Below are 24,723 nucleotides of genomic sequence, written 5' to 3' on the forward strand. Positions count from 1 at the left end.
GCATTTCCTTTTCTTCATGCTTCCCTTTGGTCTGGCCACTGCATCTCACACCTTTACCAAGGTGATGATAGTGGTAGCAGCACACCTTTGCAAAGTGAGCATAATCCGTTCCAGGAGCATGCTCGTAATCCAAAATGCTTGTTTATCAAAGCGAGTTCCCCATAGGAAATAATGGAAACTCGCTTTGATAGGTTCCCCCCATCCACCCCCCCTCCTGAGGCCAGCAGTGCTGCTCCCCCCCCCCACGAGAATCGGCATTGCTCCCCCCGAAGGCCCCCCCGCGAACCGGCACCCCCCCCCCCCCCGCCGCCATCGGGCACCCCCCCCACCACCATCGGGCACCCCCCCGCTGCAACCTGAGGTCCCCCCAACCCATCCGCACCCTCTTCTTACTTTGATGTAGCCTCCGCACCTGCACCAGCATATCCTGTGCTGTGCTGTGCCGGTGCCCGAAAATTTGCCTCCGGTGCTGGGCCTTGAGCATGTGCGCATGCTCAAGACCTGAGAGTTCACGTTGGACGTGAGAGTTCACGTTGGACGTGAACTCTCAGGCCTTGAGCATGCGCACATGCTCAAGGCCCAGCACCAGAGGCAGATTTTTGGACACCTGCACAGCACAGCACAGGACATGCTGGTGCAGGTGCGGAGGCTACATCAAAGTAAGAAGAGGGTTCGTGTGGGTTGGGGGGACCTTAGATCGCGGCGGGGGGGGTGCCCAATGGTAGCGGGGGGGGGGTGCCTGATGGCGGCGGGGGTTGGTGCCGGATTGCGGGGGGGAGGGTGCCGGTTCGCAGGGGGGGCGCTCGCAAATCGATGCACGCTCGGTTTACGAGGCACCAAGTTTGCAAATGTTTTGCTCGTCTTGCAAAACACTCGCAAACCGGTGCACTCGTAAACCGAGGTACCACTGTACTTGATCTTGATTTGCCCTTGCTGTTTTTCAGGGCACAGATGTAGAAGTCTGCTCGGCACTGGTTTTCCTTTCCCATTGCTGGAGTTGCCATGTAATTACTGCTAAGTTTGGTTCCATTCTTAACACCAGCAACAGTGAATCAAAGTGGTGTTATTTAATTCATCATGGCATTCCCTTCCTACCTCAAAAAATGTTCAAAACAGTTGAAAGCAAAAAAGAGAAAAGAAAAAGCACTTACCTTTGTATGATCTTCTCTCTGTAATTCAATGGGAGCGCAAACGTCATGAGCAGTAGATTTAGTTGCTGGAAAATAAAACAAAAGTGAAAATCAGTGTCCAAAATAAACTACCCAGAATCCAAACAATACACAGTTCAAAATTCCAACTTCCAAAACAGGAGTGAAACACAATTTTGTGTGGTTGATTTTGGACACTGATTTTCACTTTTGGGTTGTTTTCAGCAACCCAAATTCACTTAGAATTTTGTTTTGAATTTATTTAGATAGGGATTTTTTTAGTGAGAATTTACTGGATATTGTTTGAATTCCCTTGGAGTGTGGTCTCCTTTTTTTTTTGTTTTTTTTTTGGGGGGGGGTGGAGTTAATTCCATTCTTGTTATATAGGATTTTTTTGTATTTATCCCACACATTTTAAAATTACCTTTTTCATTTCCACTACCTCCCACAGGAGAGCATTCCAAGTATTTACCATCCTCTCTGTGAAACAGTTCTTCCTGACGAATTCCTGAGTTGGCCCCCTTGCAACCTAAATTCATATCCTCTAGTTCTACCACCTTCCTGTCTCTAGAAAGATTTGATTGTATATTAATACTTTCAATCATGTGAATGTCTGTATCATATCACTCAGTCTCTCCTTTTTCAAGGTACAGTGGTACCTCGGTTTATGAGTGCACCGGTTTGCGAGTGTTTTGCAAGACGAGTAAAACATTGGCAAAATCGGTGCCTCAGAAACCGAGCATGGCTCGATTTACGAGCAACCCCCTCCGCCCCCGCAATCCGGCCCCCCCCCTTGCGATCCGGCACCCCCCCTGCCTCGAACCGGCACCCCCCCCCCGCCACGATCCAACCCCCCCCCGACACGATTGGGCACCCCCCCGACACGATCCAACCCCCCCCCCCCCCCGACACAATTGGGCACCCACCCGCCGCTTCTTACCCTCATCTGGGCACTCTTGAAGATCGGCCCTCGTCTGCTGGGCCTTGAGCATGCTCAGATGCTCAAGGCCCAGTAGATGAGGAGTCCGATCTTCTAGAGTGCCCAGATGAGGGTAAGAAGCGGCGGGGGGGTGCCCAATTGTGTCGGGGGGGGTCGGATAGTGTCGGGGGGGTGCCCAATCGTGGCGGGGGGGGTCGGATCGTGGCGGGGGGGGTGCCGGTTCGAGGCAGGGGGGGTGCGCCTGATCGCAGGGGGGGCCTTCGAGGGGAGCAATGCCGGTTCTCGGGGGGGGGGGAATGCATCAAAGCGAGTTTCCATTATTTCCTATGGGGAAACTCGCTTTGATAAACGAGCATTTTGGATTACGAGCATGCTCCTGGAACGGATTATGCTCATAATCCAAGGTACCACTGTATACACTTTTGTTCATCAAGCCTCTTCTTTTACATCTTGTGGTGGCTGTGGTGCAAACCCCATACCATTTTTTGTCACTTTTCTCTTCTACCTCATCACCTTGAAAACTTGCCATTGATGGAACCATGAATTCTGCACTGTACCAGAAAATTCTTAAGGAGAATGTCTGGTCATCTGTCTCTTTCAGCTGAAGCCAAAGCTTAATTGGGTTATGTAGCAAGGCAATGATCTGAAACACAAAAGCAAGTCTACATCTTAATGGCTGAGGATAAACAGAATCCAAGTTTTTGAATGGCCTAGTAAAAATCCTGACTTTAACACAATAAGAGATGCTGTGGCAGGATTTGAAATATTCAGTTCATGCATGAAAAGGCTATGTGTGTCAGAATTAATAATAATAATTTATTGTTTATATACCGCCAAAGCCAAAATAATTCGAGGCGGTTTACAATAAAAAGAGCTGGACATTCAGCGGAAAAAACAATGAAGTCTTTGAGTGCATGAATATTTGTAGGGAGGAAGGGAGATGGAGTAAAGTCACATTGTAGGAGTGGTTTACAATAAGAAGTAGGTCGAGGCGGTTTACAATAAGAAGGGCTAGATATTCAGTGAGAGAAAAGCAGTGAAGTCTTTGAGTACATGAATATTGGTAGGGGAAAGGGAGGCAGAGTAAAGTCACATTGTAGGGGCATCTAGTACAAGTAAGTGGGATGCAGGGAAAGTCTTTAGGAATTCTTGGTCACAAATCGGTTAAACAGGTTGGTTTTAACTAGTTTTCTGAAGTTGAGGTAGGATGAGGAGTGCTTGATGCTGCTGCTTAGCCAGTCGTTCTGTTGACTTGCTTGGAAGGCAAGAGTTCTGTCAAGGAATCTTTTGTATCGGCAGGTTTTTATTGTAGGCAGTTATGTAAAGAAGAGTGAGCTAAGACTCTTCAACAGCGATGTGAAAAACTGATATCGAATTATAGGAAGCATTTAGTTGCAATTATTTATGGTAAAAGGTGGTATGGCAATTATGAAGTTTAGGGAGCATTGACTTTTTCACATGAGAGATATAGGTGTTGGATAACTTTGCTCCTTAAATGAAGTAATAATTTTAAAACTCTGTTCTGTTTTTACTCAAGTTCCCTTTGTCTAATATTACATTTGGTTTAAAGATCAGAAATCAATAATAGGGGAAAATCAGGATGGGGTAAATACTTTTTCATGTCACTAAATAACTCAACTTTCTCACACTAAAAAGAAAAAATATTATTTTACTTTTATTTCAGGCTTTGGCTTCAGCAATAGCATCAACCAAAGTTATGAAAGCACAACAGGTTGTGAAAAATGATAATGGAGAAGAGGTAAGCTTTTGTGACAGCTTTTTTTGTGTGCATTTTTAGCACTTAATAATATTGATCAAATTGAATTTGAGGATAACAAGGATAGACTATCCGTAGTTAAGCAGACCAATAATGCCATGCAGCATAGTTTGTTTTTTTGGGTTTTTTTTGTAGCATAGTATAGTCTGCATCCTATTTCTCCACATCCTGTATCCTAGTACATTTAGTATATCTACTAGCATACTGAAATAGTTTCAGCTATTAAATATAGCAATCTAAGGTTTTAATCTCTTCCAACATAGACATTAATTAACCTAAACTAAACTAAACTGAACTGAACAGAACATAGCTGTATACTAGGAGAGGAAGTTTCCCTTAGGTTGGAAATTCATCCATTAGTTAGTCCAGTATTGCCAGTATGACATAAAGTAGCACACCTTTAAAGTAACACGCCTTACAAGAATACATGCCAGACACTTCCCCTACTTAAATTAGTCTTTGAAATGAAGATTTTAGCCCAGGAAGGATAGACCTGGGATGATTTCAGTGGATGCTGGATGGGTACCCATGGGGTGGGGATGGGGACAGAGCAGTGATGATGACAGAGCCTATGAGACAGGAACAAGGACAGAGCCTGCAGGGACAGGGACAACATTTGTCCCCATGTCATTCTATAAAAGCTTGAGACTAGTATCAATATGTAAAAACTTAACATATCTTAGACAATAGGCAACTGAATTCAATGTTTAAAAAAAACTGCAGAAGCTGCTTTAGTAGTTCATGGAAATCCAGTTAAATTACATCATTTGTGTCTTGTCTGCCATAAGCAATGTCCTTCCATCATGTGCCCAGCTGCTTAAGAATCTTACTGTTATTCTTGGACAAGCAGTCAGCTTATTCTCACATGTGGGTGATGTTATCCACAGAGCCCAGTAAGGACAATGGTAAACGTGGATTGCGCTATCGCAGACCAGGAAATCCAGTCCTAGCAGGACTGTGATGAATAGAGCTTAGACTCGGTGCCTCTTTGCTCCCAAAGTGAACCTTCCATTTTCCAGGGTTTAAATGCTCAGACGGAGTCTGGTGGCCAGAAGGCCATGGTGGCTCTGGACCAGGGAGGCGACCCGACAGTGCGCAGGCTTTTGAAGCCGGCGAGTCTGTTAGATATTGTCGCTAAGGTGTTAACAGGAATTGAAATTGGAACCGCTTCAGACTTCGGCTACACAGACTTCTGTGATGAGTGAAGGCGCAGTCCACATGTTTTCCTTTGCATACGGATATTATGGTGCTCCTGACAGAGCAATGGGAGTCCCCGGAGGGGTCATTGAGGGTGGCAAAAGCCACCGATGGTGGTGGATTTTCAGCAGATGTTTATCACTCTGAAGATGGACTTCTTGGTAGTGCAAGTTACCAAGTGGACTTCCCTCTCCAGCAAAGGAGGTGTAGTTCCAAAAGATGTGCAGAATCGTAGGTTGGATTCCGTTCTCAAAAGGCAATTTGAGGTCTTAGCATTGGGACTGAAAGCAGCAGCAAATCATCCTTTGTTGCTCACACCTGTCATACTGGACAGCGTTGCTCTCTTCTGTTGGAAGAGGACCCTGTCCCTCACTTGATGTTAGCAGAGGTTGATTGTTGCAGATGCGCTGTATAACATTTTTAGGGTCATGTGTAAGGTGTTGGCATATTCCATTTCTGCATGCATAATGCTCTGGATCAGGCAGTGGGCGGGTGATTCCTCCTCTAAAGCTATGGTAAAATGTCCTTCAAATGCTCAATGAGCTTTCTCAAAAATATGTGAACAGTTCATGCATGTACAGAGACACTGGATATCAGGGTTGCAGTAACAAGTGTTTCCTATTTTCCCAATGAAACTCCTGCACTGTGTCCTGAATAATAAAGGAATAATTCTCAGCAAAGTCCATCAAAATGATGGCATGACCCTCATTCATTTCTTTCAGATAGGCACTTTGGCCAGGTTACAAATTTTGCCAACTAATTCTGAAGTAAAATCATCTGAGGAAAATTGCCGAGTTTCTAAAGTATCTCGATCTGTGTGAATCCATAGCTTAATTGCAATAATATCATCAGGGTCACATAATCGTCAAGATATTCCTCCAGAGGAATCCTCCCTGGGCATTTTTCACACTACTGCAGCATAGTCTTTTGAGTTAATATCACAAACAGTTTTGCTCAAAAGCAATTTGTAGTCATCTGGAAGTGAAAAAGCAGAAAGCACAAATTTTACATTTTGATAAATTATACAGACACAGATTGAATGAGTTCCTGAAACTCTGACTGTAACACATCATTCTTGTACAATCCTACTTTATTCCAGGACCAGTGAGTTATTTCCCTCAACCCACCAGGATCTGTAGGATGCCTTAAAATTTCAGAGGCTTTTACTCACTTACCCTCATACCTCATCACTGAACATGCTCCTGTTCTCACCAGTCTTTCTTCCTACAAGCCAGGCTGTAGGAGCTTATCTAAACTCAGTGGGTTTTGCTTTTTCTATATGTCAGTAAATTTTGGAATTAAGGCGAAATTAGAAAGATTAAGTTGATTCAATTGTAGTATTTTATGATGTTTTGTCTATGTTTATAATTGTGTATGTATGTGTTGTACACAACCATATATTTTGAAAATAAATCAATCTTTTCTGCTTGTGTTTACTTTTGTGATATTTCAGTATTTTTTGTTCGCGGTTTTTGCCCTCGTGGAGGTTCCCTGCGGGGACATCCTTGACCCTGGGAGATTGGAGACCCTTGGAGAACGTCTGCTTCTGGGGGATTCCCTGCCTAGCAGTAAGCCCCCTGGACAGCCTGCACATCAGTTTGGGGCTTGGGGACCGTTCTCTTGGGAGCTTGCTCACCCCAGGTTAGTCCGCTAGTTGGGTGGAGCTGAGTGGTTCTGTGGCGGCGCGACCAGGAACGGAGCCAGACTGCATTCCTCCACCAGGCGTTAATGCGATGTGTCCATGGGTGGTGGAGGTCTCTGGCCGTGGTGGTCAGGCTGGTGGGGCAGTCGGAAGACTTGAAATCCAGTTTTCCAAGTTCCCTGAGGCACAGGATCTCCTTGTCAGCTGTTTCAGCTCTGCCTGTAGTTTCTCTCATTCAGCACATTTCACAGTGAGTACCAGCAGCAGTGTTCGGTCAACACGTTTCTCTGAGAGCAAGCTAGTAGCTTGAATCAGATTTGGGGAGTCTTTAAAAAGGGTTTTTTTAGGTGGTTTCCCTGCATGCTCTTTGTCCCACCCCCACTCCTAAAATCCTAAAATCTGTTTTTGAGGGTTCTCTGATTTTCCTGGGCTAATTTTTAGTCAAAACAGGCCCCCAGTGGCCATCTTTGATTTTTCCAGATTTGATTTTAAAGTTATTTTTTATACTTGTCAGACTTCATTTTTGAAAGAAAACCACATAGATGACCTCCCCAGGGCAGGATGGGGTGGATTCATGCCTCATTTGCAGTGGATGGCAGTCAGATGTGCAGCCGTGATCCATGTGTGCTGTGGCCCGTGAAGGGGGCAAGGTTTGCTCGCATTCGGTTTCTTCAACCTCTGGGGAGGATCTTCAAGTACCTTTTGCCCTGACTCCCGCAAAATTGGGATCAGGGGGCCCTGGTGGCAGAGTTTTGGTGACATACAAGCGCAGCTCCGGTGATAAACCTCATAAATCTTCCAAGCATTCCAAATCTGAGGCACAGAAGTTGGCTCCTGCCACGGGGGATGATTTTCCCCAGAATTTGTGAATATGCTTTATCAGGCATACTTAGTTAAAAAGTCTGCTTGTTTCTCTTCCATCGGCCTCTGTGCAACTCACAGGGACCCCCTGCTCCAAGGAACCAGGGTCTTTCTTCTTGCCTTCCTGCGGGAGTACCAGGAAGTACGTCGGCTGTGCCCGCAGTTGCGCCAGACACTCTTTCCATTCCTTTGCTTTCACAGGGTGGCACTTCGGACGGGCATTGATATGGTGGATCTCCAGGATCCAGACCTATGTGGAGCCTGTGATTTGGGGGAGGACTCTACAGTGTGCAGATTCTTCAAACCAGTTCACCTTGTGGATTTAATCTCTGAATCTCTGCAAGAATTAAAGCTGTACACAGAGCATAAGAATAGCCTTACTGGGTCAGACCAATAAAGCCCCAATCCAGGTCACTAGTACCTGGCCAAAACCCAAGGAGTAGCAATATTCTATGCAACTGATCTAGGGCAAGAAGTGGCTTCTCCCATATCTTTCTCAATAACAGGCTATGGACTTTTCCTCCAGGAACTTGTCCAAACCTTTCTTAAAACCAACTATGCTATCCGCTTTTACCATAACCTCTGGCAATGCGTTCCAGAGCTTAACTATTCTCTGAGTGAAAAAAAAATTCCTCCTATTGGTTTTAAAAGTATTTCCCTGTAAATTTGAGTGTCCCCCTAATCTTTGTAATTTTTGACAGACTGAAAAATTGATCTACTTGTACCCGTTCTACTCCACTCAGGATTTTGTAGACTTCAATCATATCTCCCCTCAGCCATCTCTTTTCCAAGCTGAAGAGCCCTAACCATTTTAGTCTTTCCTCATACAAGAGGAGTTCCATCCCCTTTATCATCTTGGTTGCTATTCTTTGAACCTTTTCTAGCGCCACTATATCTTTCTTGAGATAAGGAGACCAGAATTGAACGCAATACTCCAGATGTGGTCGCACTATGGAGTGATACAGGGGCATTATAACATTCTTAGTCTTGTTAGCCATCTCTTTTTTAATAATTCCTAGCATCCTGTTTGCTTTTTTGGCCACTGCCGCTCCACATTGGGCAGAAGGTTTCATCATAGTGTCTACAATGATACCCGGATCCTTTTCTTGGATGCTGACCCCCAAGGTGGACCCTAACATTCGGTAACTGTGATTCAGGTTATTCTTCCCAATGTGCATCACTTTGCATTTGTCCACATTAAATTTCATCTGCCATTTCGATGCCCAGTCTTCCAATTTCCCAAGGTACGCCTGCAATTTTTCACAATCCGTATGCGTTTTAACAACTTTGAACAGTTTAGTGTCATCTGCAAATTTAATCACCTCACTCGTCGTTCCAATTTCCAGATCATTTATAAATAAGTTAAATAGCACTTGTCCCAGTACAATGGAGTTTATAAATTTTTCCTTTAACAGTTAAAGGAAAGATTTTATAAACTATAAAGAGTTTTATCTCATGCAAAATTGTAATTTCCTTAATAAGACATTAACTTTTTTTTGCGGCCCTCCAAGTACCTACAAATCCAAAATGTGGTCCTGCAAAGTTTAAGACCACTGCTGTAGAACATTTTGCTGTAGTCTGCCCAATCCTGGTGATATGCATGGATTACAGGGAGAATCTACAGGCAGTGATCATTTCTGTTGGAGGAAGAAGATGAGCCCCAGAGCACATATGTTGGGCATCTTTTAACTTCTCAGTCCTCCAAAGAAGCTGTGATAGTTAGTGTCTATCCAGGATGACATTAAGGAAACAGAGATAAAAGTATGAGAAATCCTTCCTCTGTGCCTCCTGTGAATAAGAGGGAAGACTGACTAGAAAGATTTCGAGAAGTAGCAACTGGAGCACCACTGTGTGATAGTTGAATCCACTCCCATATAGACTAAAAATGTACAATCCTTTGTAACCCTGGGAGAAATGTTAACACACATGAACACCTTAGGAAGTTTTCCGGAACGATGTGCTCATTTCCTACACAGCTTCTTGGCTGTTTTTGAGACAATGTGTATAAAGTAGTGCTGCCCGACTCAGGGAAAAAAAAATTTGATTCGATTCAGTCTATTGAATTGATTTTTCGATTCGATTTTCCTGCCCAATTGGGTGTTTTTTAAAAAACATCCTGGTGGGTTTATTGTATAGCCTCTTCATCCCCTTTGCCTTCTCCTAACCACACTGGCACTGTGGGGTAAACAAAATAAACAAAAAAGACTTTTCCTCTCTCTGTTTAATCCTAGCTCACGTTTGCGGTCTAACACTAGCTCTGGCAGGATACACTTTTCAAATCTGACATATTGTAATCACAAAACAGAAAATAAAAATTTTTTTCTACCTTTTGTTGTCTGGTCATTATTCAAATCTTATTGATCCCAAGCTCTGGTTGTCTTCTGATAACTTGCTTGCCAGGGTCTCCTTTCTTCTTTCTCCATGCTAACCATCAATCTTCTATCTCTGTCCTCTCCTTCCGTTTCCCTTCCCTCCCCTGGAGGTCTGGCATCTTTCCTTTTTTTTTGTCTCCATCCACAGATTCGCCTTTTCTCAACTACCCTTTCATCTAACATCTCTCCCTCCTTCCCCACCACCCCAGGGTCCATCATCTCTCCCTTTCTGTTGCTTTCATCCCTAAGTCCCATTGTCCACCATCTCTCTCCTTCTCCTCTGTTTTTAGACCCATTATTTCTTCCCCTCCAAAGTCCAGCGTATGCACATCTCTTTGAATCCCCCTTCCCTCCCTCCCCCCCTAAAAGTCTGTCCCCCCCTGAAGGCCTAAACCGACCCCTGAAGGCCTGCCTGTCCCCCCTGAAGGCCTGTACCACCACCCCTGAAGGCCTAAACCCTTCCCCTGAAGGCCTGCACCCCACCCCTGAAGGCCTGCACTACCCACCTGAAGGCCTGCACCCCACTCCTGAAGGACTTCCCTCCCAGAAGGCCTGTGTGTTTCTCCCTGACCTCCCACGTCTCCATTTACCTGATTCCTGCAGGGAGCAGCCTGCAGAGAGGATCGCCGGTACTTTAGCGATTATTGCAGGTTGCTATAGGCCTTTGGAGCTGTCTTCCCTCTGCCGCGGTCACGTCCCCACCTCTGATGTCAGAGGCAGAATCGTGGCAGAGGGAAGACAGCTCTTGAGGCCTGTAGCAACCTGCAATGATCGTTAACGTACCAGCGATCCTCTCTGCAGGCTGCTCCCTGCTGGAATCAGGTAAATGGCGGCGCAGGAGGCCGGAGGGAAGCCGGACACTGCAGCACTTTACGCCTGACCCTCGCCCTCTAAATGAGGAGCAGCAGCGGCCAGCCGGCCAGTAAGAGGCAGCGCTGCCGATCCTGCTTTAGGGGGTGAGGGGGGAAGGTCAGACAATGAATCGGGAGGCTGATTTTTATTTTATTTTTATTTTTTAATAGATTTGAATCGATTCACCCAAAATGAATCGGTGAATCATGAATCGGGCAGCACTAGTGTAAAGTATACTAACAAAGGAGGAGGTCTGCTTCTTCCTCCTGAAAAACATGACTTTAATTCATTTCTGATGTAAAAAGGAAAACAGATCATCAGATACGTTAAGAATATAATATCCATACTGGGTCAGACCAATGGTCCATCTAGCTCAGTATCCTGTTTTTGCAGTGGCCAATCCAGGTTACAAATACCTAGTAAAATCCCAAATAGTAGTAACATTCCATTCTACTGATCCCAGGGCAAGCAGTGGCTTCCCCCTCCATGTTTGTCTCAATAGCAGACTATGGACTTTTCCTCCAGGAACTTGTCCAAAACTTTTTAACAGTTATTCATACAGTTAGGTCATAGTTACAAGTTCAAGTAAGTCATCATTGGCTCATTGTTATGTCCCAGGAGTTGCATTAGACAGTTTAGAAATGGGCTTTTACAATTAACCATTTCAGTTACTTCAGGTACAGAAATGCTTTTAAAAGTTTTTAGAACCTGAGATAGCGGTCACAAAATCGTAGTGTAATTGGTAGTTGGTTCCGGCATTTTGCTAATTAATATGGCCGCAAATTGTATAGGAAGCTGTCATTTATTTTATCTACAAAAATTTACCTCCCTAGCATTTGTTAATATAACATTTATGTAGTCAGTATTGTGGTATTGAAAGCACCTGTAGTAAGATGACAGCACTTTTAGCTTACTTACTGATGAATCTAGCACAGGCATCATCACACTGATAACCCAGTTTTGTACAGTACAGGCAATGAAAAGGAGGGTTCTGTGGTAAACATTTTGATATGGTTGGCTTTTGTAAAATAAATACCCTTTACTCTTTAAAAAAAAAAAAGTATTAAATGTGCAAGGTGGGAGGAGGTGTAAGCAAGGAAAGAGACCTGAAAATGAGACTAAAGTTGAAGCAATAAAAGTATATTTTGAAGAAGCCACTTTCTCTAAAATTTTCATGGTATATAGCAAAAACAACCTGATTAAGGGATTCTGCTAATGGAAGTTTTTTAAAGCTTTTATTCTAAATGTAAATCAGATATAGCATGGATTTTGTATCACATATTTAACCATTTCTTAATATATTTTGCATCTTACTGTTTTATTGCAACATTAACTCTTTCTGTTTCATTAGTCATTGGTTCCATTCCAAGATACACCGGTAGAGGTTGAACTGAATACAGATTTGCCTGATTATTTGCCAGAAGAAGAAAGTCCTTCAAAAGAACAAGATAAAGCCATGTCCCGTGTAGGGTCACACATGGAGATGGGAACCAACTGGTTCAGTACTGCTACAAACTTTCTGTCACGGTCTTTCTACTGGTGACTAGTGCTTGAGGTTAAATGACTGTAAACCAAAAGGGGGCCAGTTTTCCAATGTGTGGTAAACTGCCAGGTGCAATTTGCAATAAAGGATCACAGAAAATATTTTTTAGATCATACACATTTATGCTGCATTTTACATCCTAGCCTGCCAGGTTGTTTAAAGGATTAAAGCCTGAAATGAAATTGCTTATTTGTTTTCATAAACTTTTTAGTGACTCACCGTGTGTGTGTGTTTTATTTCTTTGAAAGGGTTCATGTTTGGCTCTTGTCTTGTTAGGAATTTTCCATTTGCTAGCAATTTAATATAATAGGAGACACTAAAGTCCCTTTGTGACAGCTTAAGGATCAAAAACCAAAACATACATAGAGCTTTAATTTTAAGGTCAAGAGAACGTTATTGATAACCCATTTTCACTTTTCCTCAGGACCTATGAGTAATGTATATGGATCAAGATGCCTTTGACTTGATTTTTGTTTTTTTTGCTTGAGTTCATTTTACAGGTAATTTAATTTAAAGCCTCTTTTACAAAGCCGCGCTAATGGCCCCGAAGCCCATAGAGATTTAAAGGGCTTCGGGGCTGTTGCCACGCGGCAGCCACTAGCGCAGCGTTGTAAAAGAGGCCGTTAGTTTTCAAGCCTGCGTGGTTTTCAAGAATAAAATATATTTAATTTGACAATTCTTCTGGTTATATCATCTACATTTTATATAGCATTTTGAATGTGTGTCCCTGGGGTGAGCAAAATGACCACTGCTAAGAACCTGAAATATTTGGGTATAGTACATCTCTGTTCTGTTGAAAACCACAGAAGTGAAAGGTTACACATTGCAATAGCCTCATAAACTTGGAGGTAAAAGGATATGCCCCAGTATGTACATTTTTCTCCCAATGCCATTATACTCATTTACATCCATTTGACTACATTTAAATACAATTTGCACTAATCTTTGGTGTGGCCATTGTTTCCTGTGCTGCAGCCCTCTGAACATGCTGCAGAGATTAATGCCGGCACTAGTTCAGCACTAGCGCTGGTGTTAAGTTGTGAGTATTGGCCTATCGGAGACTTAAAGGTATTTAAGGAGTAATTAGGAAGAAAGCAATTGTATTTCATGCCGTTAGTAAGTGGCTGTAAAGGAAAACATCTAGCCAGATTCTTGATTATCTGATAATTTGTGCATTCTGGTTACAATTCCCATTATTTAATCAGGCCAAGATATGACAGTCCTACGTGAGAGTTATGGCATTTTTCCTGCTTTACGCAACCTTTGCCTTAGCTGAAACATTTATTTAAAAAGGAATAAGAAAGCAAATCCTCTAATGACATAGTTCCACTAAATACTTGAACTTTAATTGCTACATATTGGAGGAAATTTGAACCTCAGTTATTTTGTGGTCTCCTATATTGACCTTATTCTACTCATTTCTCTTCAAAGTGCAGTAATTGATATTGAGCTGGAATCTCAAGAGCATTAATAGAGAATAAAAGTAATGTGAAGATGTGTTGAGCCAGCTCTTTCTACTGTTACAAAACTATTGGAGTTTCATTTAAGTTTTTAATTAAATCACAGCTACATTTTATTGATTGTACTACTGTCAAACAACTAAACAGTATTCATTACTAAATAAAGCTCAACTTATTTTTTGGGGTATCTGAGGCTGCTGAAAATGTTACATTTTGGGAATTGAGGTAAGTCTTCATGAAGGAGGGTACCTTTGTATCCTGTTTGAAATTAGAGAATAACATCTCGGTCTTGTTATAGATTGGTATGTCTGTGCAGTGTTAAGTTGCAAAGGAGTTGAAAACTGTTCACTCCTCCAACATCATTTTAGGATATTAAGACAAACATTTTCTGGGTTGTTGTTTTTTTTTTCTTTTTTGTACTTAATTTCTAATTTGAGTTGCTTAAAAAAAAAAAAAAATCTAAAAAGCATTTCTTTTTTGTTTTGAAAATGCAAAGGTTTTTCTCCTTACAGCTGTCTGAAATTTTATTATCAAAAAGTGTTTAAAAGGTCCTTTGTATAACTATAACAAATGCAGAGTTTACTACTTCTGTGATAAGATTTGTTTTCATTATTGCACATTAACCTTATATAATAACTACACCTCTTTGGGTAGTTAAGGTTCAGTATATGCCAAGTGTTGTAGACATTTCCGTGTATTCATACTTGGAGTGTGCATTCATGCTGATTACAGCTCATATGGAACAATTAACATCTGTAAATGTTTTTTGAGTTTTCTGTAAAATAAAAATAGATCTAAAATTAATCTGAGGGGTTTGTTTTTTTTGTCATGTACATTAACTTCTGATTTTGGTATTCCTTCACTAAAAGTGAATGCATTTACATAAGCAGGCCATCGATCCTTTATTTGAAGTAAGCATAGAGAGAAACAATAATCCTCTATCCTTGACTTTGTAGGTTTTGTCAGGAGCTCATTTCTAAACATGTTTTTGGTTCTAATGCATTTACAGTCATTGTCATTGGAGAATGGCAGATGCAGTACATTTGTGAAAATTATAGCAGCAGTTCCTAAACTGCAGGTTGTGACCCCAAATTGGTTTGAAAAATTTGAGGTCGGGCACATTTGAGCACTTCTGAACAGCAAAAAGACTTCTTAGTTAATTGAATTTGAGAGGAAAAAAAAAAGGGATGATGACGGATATTAAAAAAATATATGTAGGGATGTAATCTGGGATAGATCTGATTTTGCAAATCCCGTCAGCCTTGGGGTATCATATTTTGGAGGTGCTGACTCAGGCCTCTGGATGTTTGACTGGTTGTGGCTCAGTCTTCCTCTACTAATGGAAGGGCACCCTCAAGATCCTCCAGGAGCACTGCTAACTGATGAAAGCTTTTAAATTAGATTCCTAGAACCAAAGGTTTTTGTGCATTTCTTCTTCACTTTAGATACTTTCTGCAATAGTAGGGTTGTAAGGTGCAAATTTTTACTTCAGGGCTTTAGAGGGTGGGGGCCCTTCCTGTTAGCTAGGAGTCAGCAGAAAGGTTCATACAATATGCAGTGAAAGCACACTTCTTTGATTCTTGTGGCAATTGTTGCTCCAGAGCTGCAAGCAGTAAGTTCCAAGTATGCCTCATTTAGAGTGCTGGTGTAATTCCCTCAGCACGGGCCACAAGTGATGGAATCAAGCTGCAGTCCTCAGCTTGGTTTTGGCAGGAATTGTTGCCAAGTTGGGACCTGTGCTGAATGTGGATAGCCCATCCTTCAAATTGAACTGAGGTATTAATAGCAGCAGATGGTGGGAAGGATTTCTCAAGCCATTTGCCTGTGCTAGAACACATGCAGGAGTTTTCCTCTGAACTTGTGTTACTAATGTCTAAGGCCTGTCATTAAAAAAAAACAAAAAAAAACAGTTTATCAAAACAGGATTTAGAGAAAGATCAAGATAACTCTCAAGAGGTCCCCAAAAGCCACAGTTTCTGATTTCAGCTTGAATCCCTCATGAATGAAGTAAATGAATTGAGAGAAGAGGTGGCAAGACTGAGAAGCATCTGTGAGAATGTGAGGTACATTGATGAAATGCTTCATGAGTCATCAAAGATTTCCAGCAGTGGGGAATAAGGTCGTGCTGAGAGAGGAAAGATAGACTCAGATTACAGGACCCTGCAGGATTGATACTGTGATTCCACATGCCATTGAACTGAAGAACTGGTATGCAGCATGAAGGAGAAGACAGAATGCCAGAGAGAGGAAGGCCAAAGCTCAAAATCCCCAAAGTTGCTGGATCCGACTCCACTAGGAGGTGCAAGGTAGTAGTGGTTGGTGATTCCCTTCTGAGGGGTTCAGAGGCATCCATCTACAGACCAGACATGATGTTATCCTCAGACAAGCAGGCAGCATATTCTCACATGTGGGTGACATCACTAAGCCCACGGCACAGACAGTAAATAGTGCAACGACACTTTAAGAAATCCAAAGCTTTTAAACTGCCCGCTACCGCACATGCATGAATGCCTTCCCTCCCAATGTAAATTTATGGTACCCCAGTTCTTTGTTTTCTGCAGAGCAAAGAAACTATATTTTTTGCTGTTGCGTTGCCGTCCCTTCATTGTGAATCATTTTTATCTTATTTTCTTTCATTTAGTTTTCTAGTTCATATTTTTCTTTAACACAAAAAAAAAATAGAGGAAGGAAAGATGATTTTACTTCTTATCTCCCTTTGAGCATATATCAACCATTGCTTAGGCAGTTAACGGGTTTTCTTTAAAAATTGAGTTCGATCTAGCACAATAATTGTTCCCATCTATGTCAAAACCATCAACGGGTTTTAAAAAGTATTGCCAGCGTCGGAGATATATTTCAGTGTTTGGGACCTGAGCACCAAGTGGATTACTCCATTCGTTGCTCTACCCTCCAGAAGCGCTCCCTCAAAGCACGGAAGATCCAACAGTAAAAATTGTTCGGTTCAGCTATGCCAGATAAATCTTAAACATCAGCATCAACTTCAGACCTTGCATCCACAAAACCTGCTAAGAAGCCCTCCATCTCCAAACCAGCGTCGCAGGCCTCTTCAACATCAAGTCCCTCGATGCATGCCAAACTCCAACATTGACGCTTACCATCGGTGCCGGAATTGTCTCCTAGGGGGCGTGCATCCTCTTCAAGGTCTCTCACCCCCAGACAACCGGCAGTACCATTGATACCCACTCAGGTATCGGTACAGGATTTTAAATCTCAGGTCGATTATTTTTAGCGAAGAGAGTTTTATCAGTATATTCAAGTTATTTTCTGTACCACTCTCAGCAGTGACCTCATCAATACCAACCCAGCCTGAGCGTAGTTCTTATATGGCACAAAGTACTTTCTCGGAGCCAGCTTCCAAGTGTCGCTTTGTTTCTCATCAATGTTCTGTAAGCCACAGTCGATGTTTGTCTTCAGAACATAGATCAACTTTCAGGAGTCATCAACATTCTTATCCAAAGCGTAGGCATTTAAGTTCTTCAGAGCATCTAGCATCATCGAAGCATCAAGATTCTGCATCAACGTTCATCTTCTAATCGGGAAAATTCTTCAAAGCGTCAACATTCTTTAAGCATCGGCACTCCCCATCTAAACGTCAACGTTCCCAATCAAAATATTTTAGATACAGATGCTCTGGCTCCATATCTTTAGATTGATACCATCATCATAAAGATATCATGGACCTGGATCAAGACTCAGGTTTAATGTCAGACTAATCTGGTTCAGAGTGTGTGGGGGGGGAGGGGGGTTATCAACTCCTGAATCATATGGTATACCTTCTGAGCCCTCACAACCACCACATGGGAGAAGATCTCCTCCAGAAAGTCTTTCTTTCACTAAATACATAAGACAATTGGGGAAAGAACTTACAGTAAAATTAGAAGCAGTTTGGAACCAAGAGCTAAGCTTTTAGAAGCTTTAGATTTTGATGAGCCACCACAAGAACTTTTGAAGTTGCCTCTTCATCCATTATTAAAAGAATCCTTATTAAAAAAAATTGGGAGACTCCAATGACAGTAATCATCATTCCTAGAAAGTTGAGTTCTTTGTATAGAATTATTTCATAGCCAGGCTTTGATAAACCACAACTTCAAAATCAATTGGTAGAATCTACTCTGAAGAAAACATCTAGTACTAGGGTCTATGCTTCAGCTCCATCAGGTCATGAAGGCAGAAACATGGATAAGTTTGGACGTTTATATCAGAACTCTGTTAGCCAACAGTTTTAAATTACAATTTTTGTTCATGTCTTTTTATTTGAAACAATTGGCAAACAAGGTTTTTTAGTTTGAACAATATATCCCACCAGTTCAATTTTCAAATTTTAAACATGTAGCTCATGCTTTAACCCAAACAAGAAAATATTTGGCTCGCACCTCATTTGATGCCTTTGAACTAACAGCTAGGGCTTCAGCAATGGCTGTAGCTCATGCTCTAACCCAAACAAGAAAATATTTGGCTCGCACCTCATTTGATGCCTTTGAACTAACAGCTAGGGCTTCAGCAATGGCTATAGCTATAAGGCGCTTAGCTTAGTTGTGAGCCTCTGATATGGATATCAACCATCAGGATCGCTTTGCAAACATTCCATGTGTTAGGGAAGAGCTATTTGGTGAAAATGTAGTATGCTACACAAAAATTAACGCTCCATGAGCAGAGCTGGAACACACTCAATAAAACCAAAAGACCTCAATATAAAAAAGCCATCTCAGAAATAATTTACTTATAAGAGAAGATACTCTTCTTCTTCAGCATCAGCAAGACCACCACTTCAAAAGAGGCAGGGACAACAAAAACCACAGAAACATCAACCGACATCTCAAAATCCAGCACAGTCTTTTTGACCTGCTTCTAGAGAGCATAGTCAAATTAACCTTAAAGCCTCTTCCCATTGGAGGTTGTCTACTGGCATTTTATCCACGTTGGACTCTCATCACCACAGATACTTGGGTTTTAAAAATCATAAAGTAAGTTTATTCTCTTCATTTTGTTTCTATTCTGCCAAATTTCCCTCCAAGAGAGTTCTCTCTTACATCTCAACAGATGTCCCTTCTTCTTCTTCAGGAAATAGAAGTTTTACTTCAACTAAATACTATAGAGGAAGTTCCTCTTGCCCCCCAAATCAGGGATTTTATTCAAGATATTTTCTAATTCCAAAGAAGAAGGGAGGTATACACCCAATTCTCGACCTCTGAAATCTCAATAAATATGACAAAGTTTTGCATGCCAAGACTCATCAAGGCTAATGACTATTATCCAATACTGCACATCCATGTTGGCACTAATGATACTGCTAGGTAACCTCTGAACGTATCAAAAGTGGCATGGATCTGAGAAGGTGAAGCAGGAGTGCAGGTGGCATTCATATCGATCCTCCCTATTGAGGGTAAAGGCCCAAGCAGAGAAGTTCGCATCCTGGAGATGAATGCATGGCTGTGTGGATGGTGTTGTTGAGAGCATTTTGGCTTCCTGGGCCAAGGGATGATTTTCCAAGGGTTGCTGAGCAGGGATGGTGTGCATCTATCAAAGAAGGGAAGAAGTGTCTTCAGCAGCAAACTGTCTAACCTACTCAGGAGGGCTTTAAACTAGAATTGGGGCAGGGTTAGTGTAAGCTCTCAGGTAAGTGGACAGAGATTTAATAGCAGACAGAAGTGGACAGAGATTTAGCAGACATTCAGAATATAACTGTAAAAGGGAAAGTATTAGTAATAGGTGATTTTAACATGTCAGATATTGATTTGGGTTATCCCTATAGTGGGGTCTTCTAGAAGTTGGAAGATCCTGGATTCTCTATGAGAACTGTTCCAGCAGTTGGTAATGGAATCCACATGAGATAGGGCCCTACTGGACTTAGGGCTAGATGCACAAAGATAGCGACTTGATTGCTGTTGGCCGATTCTTCCAACAGCGATTGATGCACTAATAAGTTTGCATGCAAATTTGACTGATTCAATTGCTCAGCCCTAACAGCAGTGACGGGGAAAGCAGTCTCCTGTCACTGCTGTTAAGGGCTTTTGGTTTGTTTGTTTTTAAAGGCACAGATGTGCGTGTGTTAAACTCCCACAAAAAAAGAGGAAAAAGCCCCCTCCCAACCCACAAAAATATGGCAGGAGGGATGCCCACTCCCTCCTGCCACCAGACGCTCCCCCCTCCCCTGCTGAACTGCAATATGGCAGGAGTGATGCCCCCTTCCGCCCAGGTACCTTTAAGTTGGGAGCAGGAAGGATGCTCAGTCAGTCCCTCCCACTCCACCAGCCGCTGTCTGCAATGCGGGTTTTAGGTCCCTCCCCAATGCATCATCTGATGTACGGGGAGGGAGCCCAAGGCCCTGATTGGTTCAGATACCTCAGGCCCTTCCCCTTGGGAGTGATCTTAGGCGCCTGAGCCAATCCAGGACTCCCTTAGACTCCCTCTGTATCCCTAAGGTTCCTCACCCTTGTATCTGGAATACAGAGGGAGCCTAAGGGAGTCCTGGATTGGCTCAGATGCCTAAGACCCCTCTCAAGGGAAGGAGCCTGTGACTTCTGAGCCAATCAAGGTCTTAGGCCCCTTCCCGAGCATCAGATGATACCAATCAGGGCCTTAGGCCCTTCCCCAGTGTGTGAATCAATCAGAGACTCTCTTAGGCTCCCTCTATCTCTAAGGCTCCCCACCCCCCTTGTATCCGGGATACAGAGAGAGCCTAAGGGAGTCCCTGATTGGCTCAGACGCCTAAGATCCCTCTCAAAGGAAGGAGCCTGTGACATCTGAGCCAATCAAGGCATTAGGCCCCTCCCCATGCATCAGATGATGCACTGGGGAGGGGGCCTAAGGTCCGCATTGCAGATGGAAGAGGACCAGGAGGGAATGACTGAGCACCCCTGCTGCTCCCGGCTTAAAGGTACTGGGGAGGAGGGGGCCAATGGTGGCAGGAGGGAGGGGGGTCATTGGGGAGGGCTGTGACAGCGGTGGGAGACATTTTTCTTTTTTTTTTTTTATGAGGCAGATATTTTGCATGTGTAATACACACAAAATATCTGTGCCATTGGAAAAAAAAATGAAAAAAACAAGCAGGCAGACATGTCAGTAACCCAGTTACCGATTGGAGAGCAATTGGATTTTACAATCGGTAAATCCGATGCTAAATAGCCCAGCGATGTTTGTGTATTTTGCTATTTTGCATGGGGGTTTTACTAATTTGCATGGATCGGATAATGGGCGGATAGCAGTTTTGTGCATCGGGGAATCGAGCCGATCGATCGCTAAACTGATCAAATCAATTTAGCAACGATTGGTAAGTTTTGTGCATCCCCGAGTTAGTGCTTACAAACGGGGAAAGTGTTTCTGATGTTACAGTGGGTGATCTGGCATCCGGTGATCACCACATGCTGTGGTTTAGTATTAAGACTGATGCAAAAGCAAAGATTCTAGACTTTAAAAAAAAACTAACTTTGTTCAGAAGGGAGAGTACATCAAGGAATTGTCTAGAATAGATGGAAGAAGTAAGAAATCAGTGGGCAAAACTGAAAGGAACTATTGTAAGGGCAACAAACCATTTTGTAAGGAAGGTAAGTAAAAGTAAGAGGAAGAAAGGCCTTGTTGGTTCTCAAGTAGTAGTTGAAAAGGTAAGGAAAAAGAGGTTAGCTTTCATAAACTACAAAAGATCGCAGAAAGGGAAAACTGATGCAATACTCATTCAACCAGCTCCTGCAGTGCTGTATTTTTGCAACAGTGAGAAGTGTATTTTTAATTTATTTATTCATTCATTTTTCTACAGTATACCGTTCTTCCAGGAGAGCTCAGAACGGTTTACATGAATTTATTCATGTACTCAAGCATTTTTTGTATGCTCTGCATTGTTTGGTAAGCTGTTATACTAGAGAAAAAGCTTGCTGTTTTTTCTCTAGTTTTTCCTCTGATGCAGCCCTCGGGCAAGAGGCACGACCTGTAGGCAGTCAGCCAGCGACGGTGTCTCTCCTTCTCGCCGGCGTCTTGTGGCACACCCGGCGTCTTGCAGCACACAGTTTGCAATACACTGGTCTAGTAGTTGCAAAATAGTGTGCTCAAGCTTACATAATTAGGGGGTTAGTGCAGACAGTTGCATGTGTAAGTTACAAAGGTTATAACTGAAATGTATGCTTATGCCACACGTACTGCCACATACAAATGCCTTTCTGCTTCTGTTTTAGAAAAGACTCAACATCAGTGTCCCATAAAATTTTTCGACCCGTGGCACACTAAACGTAGTGGCCATGACTCGAGGTCTCTGGAAGTGTGCGGACATTGCTGTGATGATGTCACACACATGGTGATGTCATCACGTCAACGTCCGCATATGCAAAGGCCCTCCAGATGGGCCCTGAAAAGGAGAGGCGCTGGTGCCGGCTGATTGCTTATAGGATGTGCCTTTCGCTGCAAGAGGCACATCCCATAGGCAGTCAGCCGGCACCTCTCCTCCTCCCCAATGTGTCGTGGCACACTTGAAATCTCAGGAGGCACACTAGTGTGCCGCAGCATATAGTTTGCAATACACTGTTTTACATCCACTGAAGAAGGGCAGGAGAAGCAAGAAACTTCAAACCCTTCTTCAGGTATGTGAAAGGAAAACAACCAGCCAGAGAGGAAGTGGGACCACTGGACGACGGAGACAGGAAAGGAGCGATAAAGGAGGAAAAAGAGATAGCTGAAAGGTTAAACAAATTCTTCTCGTCAGTCTTCACCAGAGAGGACACATCCAATATCCCAGAACCCGAGGTGATTATAAACGGAGAACACGACGAAAGGCTGGTACAACTAGAGGTAAGCAAAGAGGATGTCCTCAGACAGATAGACAGACTAAAGAGCGACAAATCACCAGGCCCGGACGGCATCCACCCAAGGGTACTAAAAGAACTGAGAAACGAAATAGCAGAGACACTTCGCCAAATATGTAACCTCTCCCTAAAAACTGGGGAGATCCCAGAGGACTGGAAAATAGCAAATGTCATGCCCATCTTTAAGAAGGGATCAAGGGGTGACCCGGGAAACTACAGGCCTGTGAGCTTGACCTCGGTTCCAGGAAAGATGATGGAAGCAATGGTAAAGGACAAAATCTGCGAACACATAGAAAACAATGGACAACTGAAGGCGAGCCAGCATGGCTTCTGCAAGGGAAGGTCATGCCTCACGAACTTGCTGTACTTCTTTGAGGGAATAAACATTCAGTTGGATAAGGGAGAATCCATAGATATCATTTACCTTGACTTCCAAAAAGCCTTCGACAAGGTATCTCATGAACGGCTACTTAAAAAGCTGTGGAACCACGGGGTGCAAGGGGATATCTACCGATGGATCAAACACTGGCTAGCGGGCAGGAAACAGAGGGTTGGAGTCAAGGGCCAATACTCAGATTGGCAATGGGTCACGAGCGGAGTTCCGCAGGGGTCGGTGCTGGGACCTCTACTGTTCAATATATTTATTAACGATCTGGAGACAGGGACAAAATGTGAGGTTATCAAATTTGCTGATGACACCAAACTCTGCAACAGGGTTAGAAACACGGAAGACTGTGAAGACCTGCAAAGGGACCTAACGAGACTGGAAGACTGGGCAAAAAAGTGGCAAATGAGTTTTAACGTAGAGAAATGCAAGGTCATGCATGTAGGGAAAAAGAACCCGATGTTCAACTACAAAATGGGGGGAACACTGCTAGGGATGAGTAACCTGGAAAGGGACCTCGGGGTGATGGTCGACACATCACTGAAACCATCGGCGCAATGTGCGACAGCCTCAAAGAAAGCAAACAGAATGCTGGGCATCATCAAAAAGGGTATCACAACCTGGACGAAGGAAGTCATCATGCCGCTGTATCGCGCAATGGTGCGCCCGCACCTGGAGTACTGTGTTCAATACTGGTCGCCGTACCTCAAGAAGGACATGGCGGTACTCGAGGGAGTGCAGAGGAGGGCGACTAAGCTGATAAAAGGTATGGAAAATTTTCCATACGCTGACAGGTTAAAAATGCTGGGGCTGTTCTCCCTGGAGAAGAGGAGACTTAGAGGGGACATGATAGAAACCTTCAAAATCCTTAAGGGCATAGAGAAAGTGAATAAGGACAGATTCTTCAAACTGTGGGGAGCCACAAGCACTAGGGGTCACTCGGAGAAATTGAAAGGGGACAGGTTTAGAACAAATGCTAGAAAATTCTTTTTTACCCAGAGGGTGGTGGACACATGGAACGCGCTTCCCGAGGATGTGATAGGCCAGAACTCTGTACAGGGGTTCAAGGAGGGTTTGGATAGGTTCCTGGAGGATAAAGGGATAGAGGGGTACAGATAGAACTTGAGATAGGTTATAGAAGTGGTCAGAAACCACTTCACAGGTCGCGGACCTGATGGGCCGCCGCGGGAGTGGACCGCTGGTCGAGATGGACCTCGGTCTGACCCAGTGGAGGCAACTTCTTATGTTCTTATGTTTTCTAAAATACTAATGTAGCTGTACACATCCCAAACTGGACTTATCAATTCCAATTCTTTCTAAATTATCAAGTTCAATGATTTCTAATTTATCTAAAAAGGGCCTTCACATGTAGCAAATATCTGTGTCTTGACTAAAGAAACACTAGGTATTATACCAGTGATCTCACTTTTTTTTTCCCCCCAGTAGGGGCTTCTTTGGCAAAATGATTCAACGTGAGAGTCAAGATGATGGCTAAACAAAGTAGACAGCACTCTGCAAGTGGGAGTCTCCCTTCCAAGGGAAGGGGACAGGTTTTGATATACTGCCTTTCTGTGGTTGCAATCAAAGTGATTTACATATTATAAACAGATACTTATTTTGTACTTGGGGTAGTAATGGGATAAATGACTTGCCCAGAGTCAGAAGGAGCTGCAGGGGGAATTGAACCTTTTTCCCTAGTTCTCTAGTAACTGCGCTAACCATTAGGCTACATCTAT

General features: G+C 43.1%; 1 protein-coding gene across 7 annotated transcripts in view; it reads left to right on the top strand.

Moving 5' to 3' along the window:
- ARMC1 (armadillo repeat containing 1) overlaps window positions 1-14,596 on the top strand; it is a 78,901-nt gene extending 64,305 nt beyond the window's left edge. For all 7 annotated transcript variants that reach the window (XM_033933381.1, XM_033933382.1, XM_033933377.1 and 4 more), the window contains 2 exons: window positions 3,773-3,847; window positions 12,141-14,596. In XM_033933381.1, the coding sequence (XP_033789272.1) occupies window positions 3,773-3,847; window positions 12,141-12,332 (267 nt within the window). In that variant the 3' untranslated portion in view covers window positions 12,333-14,596. The remainder of the gene's footprint in view (window positions 1-3,772; window positions 3,848-12,140) is intronic.
- Window positions 14,597-24,723: the final 10,127 nt, after the last annotated feature.

Source organism: Geotrypetes seraphini, chromosome 2 (assembly GCF_902459505.1).
Source record: "Geotrypetes seraphini chromosome 2, aGeoSer1.1, whole genome shotgun sequence".
Classification (NCBI taxonomy): domain Eukaryota; kingdom Metazoa; phylum Chordata; class Amphibia; order Gymnophiona; family Dermophiidae; genus Geotrypetes; species Geotrypetes seraphini.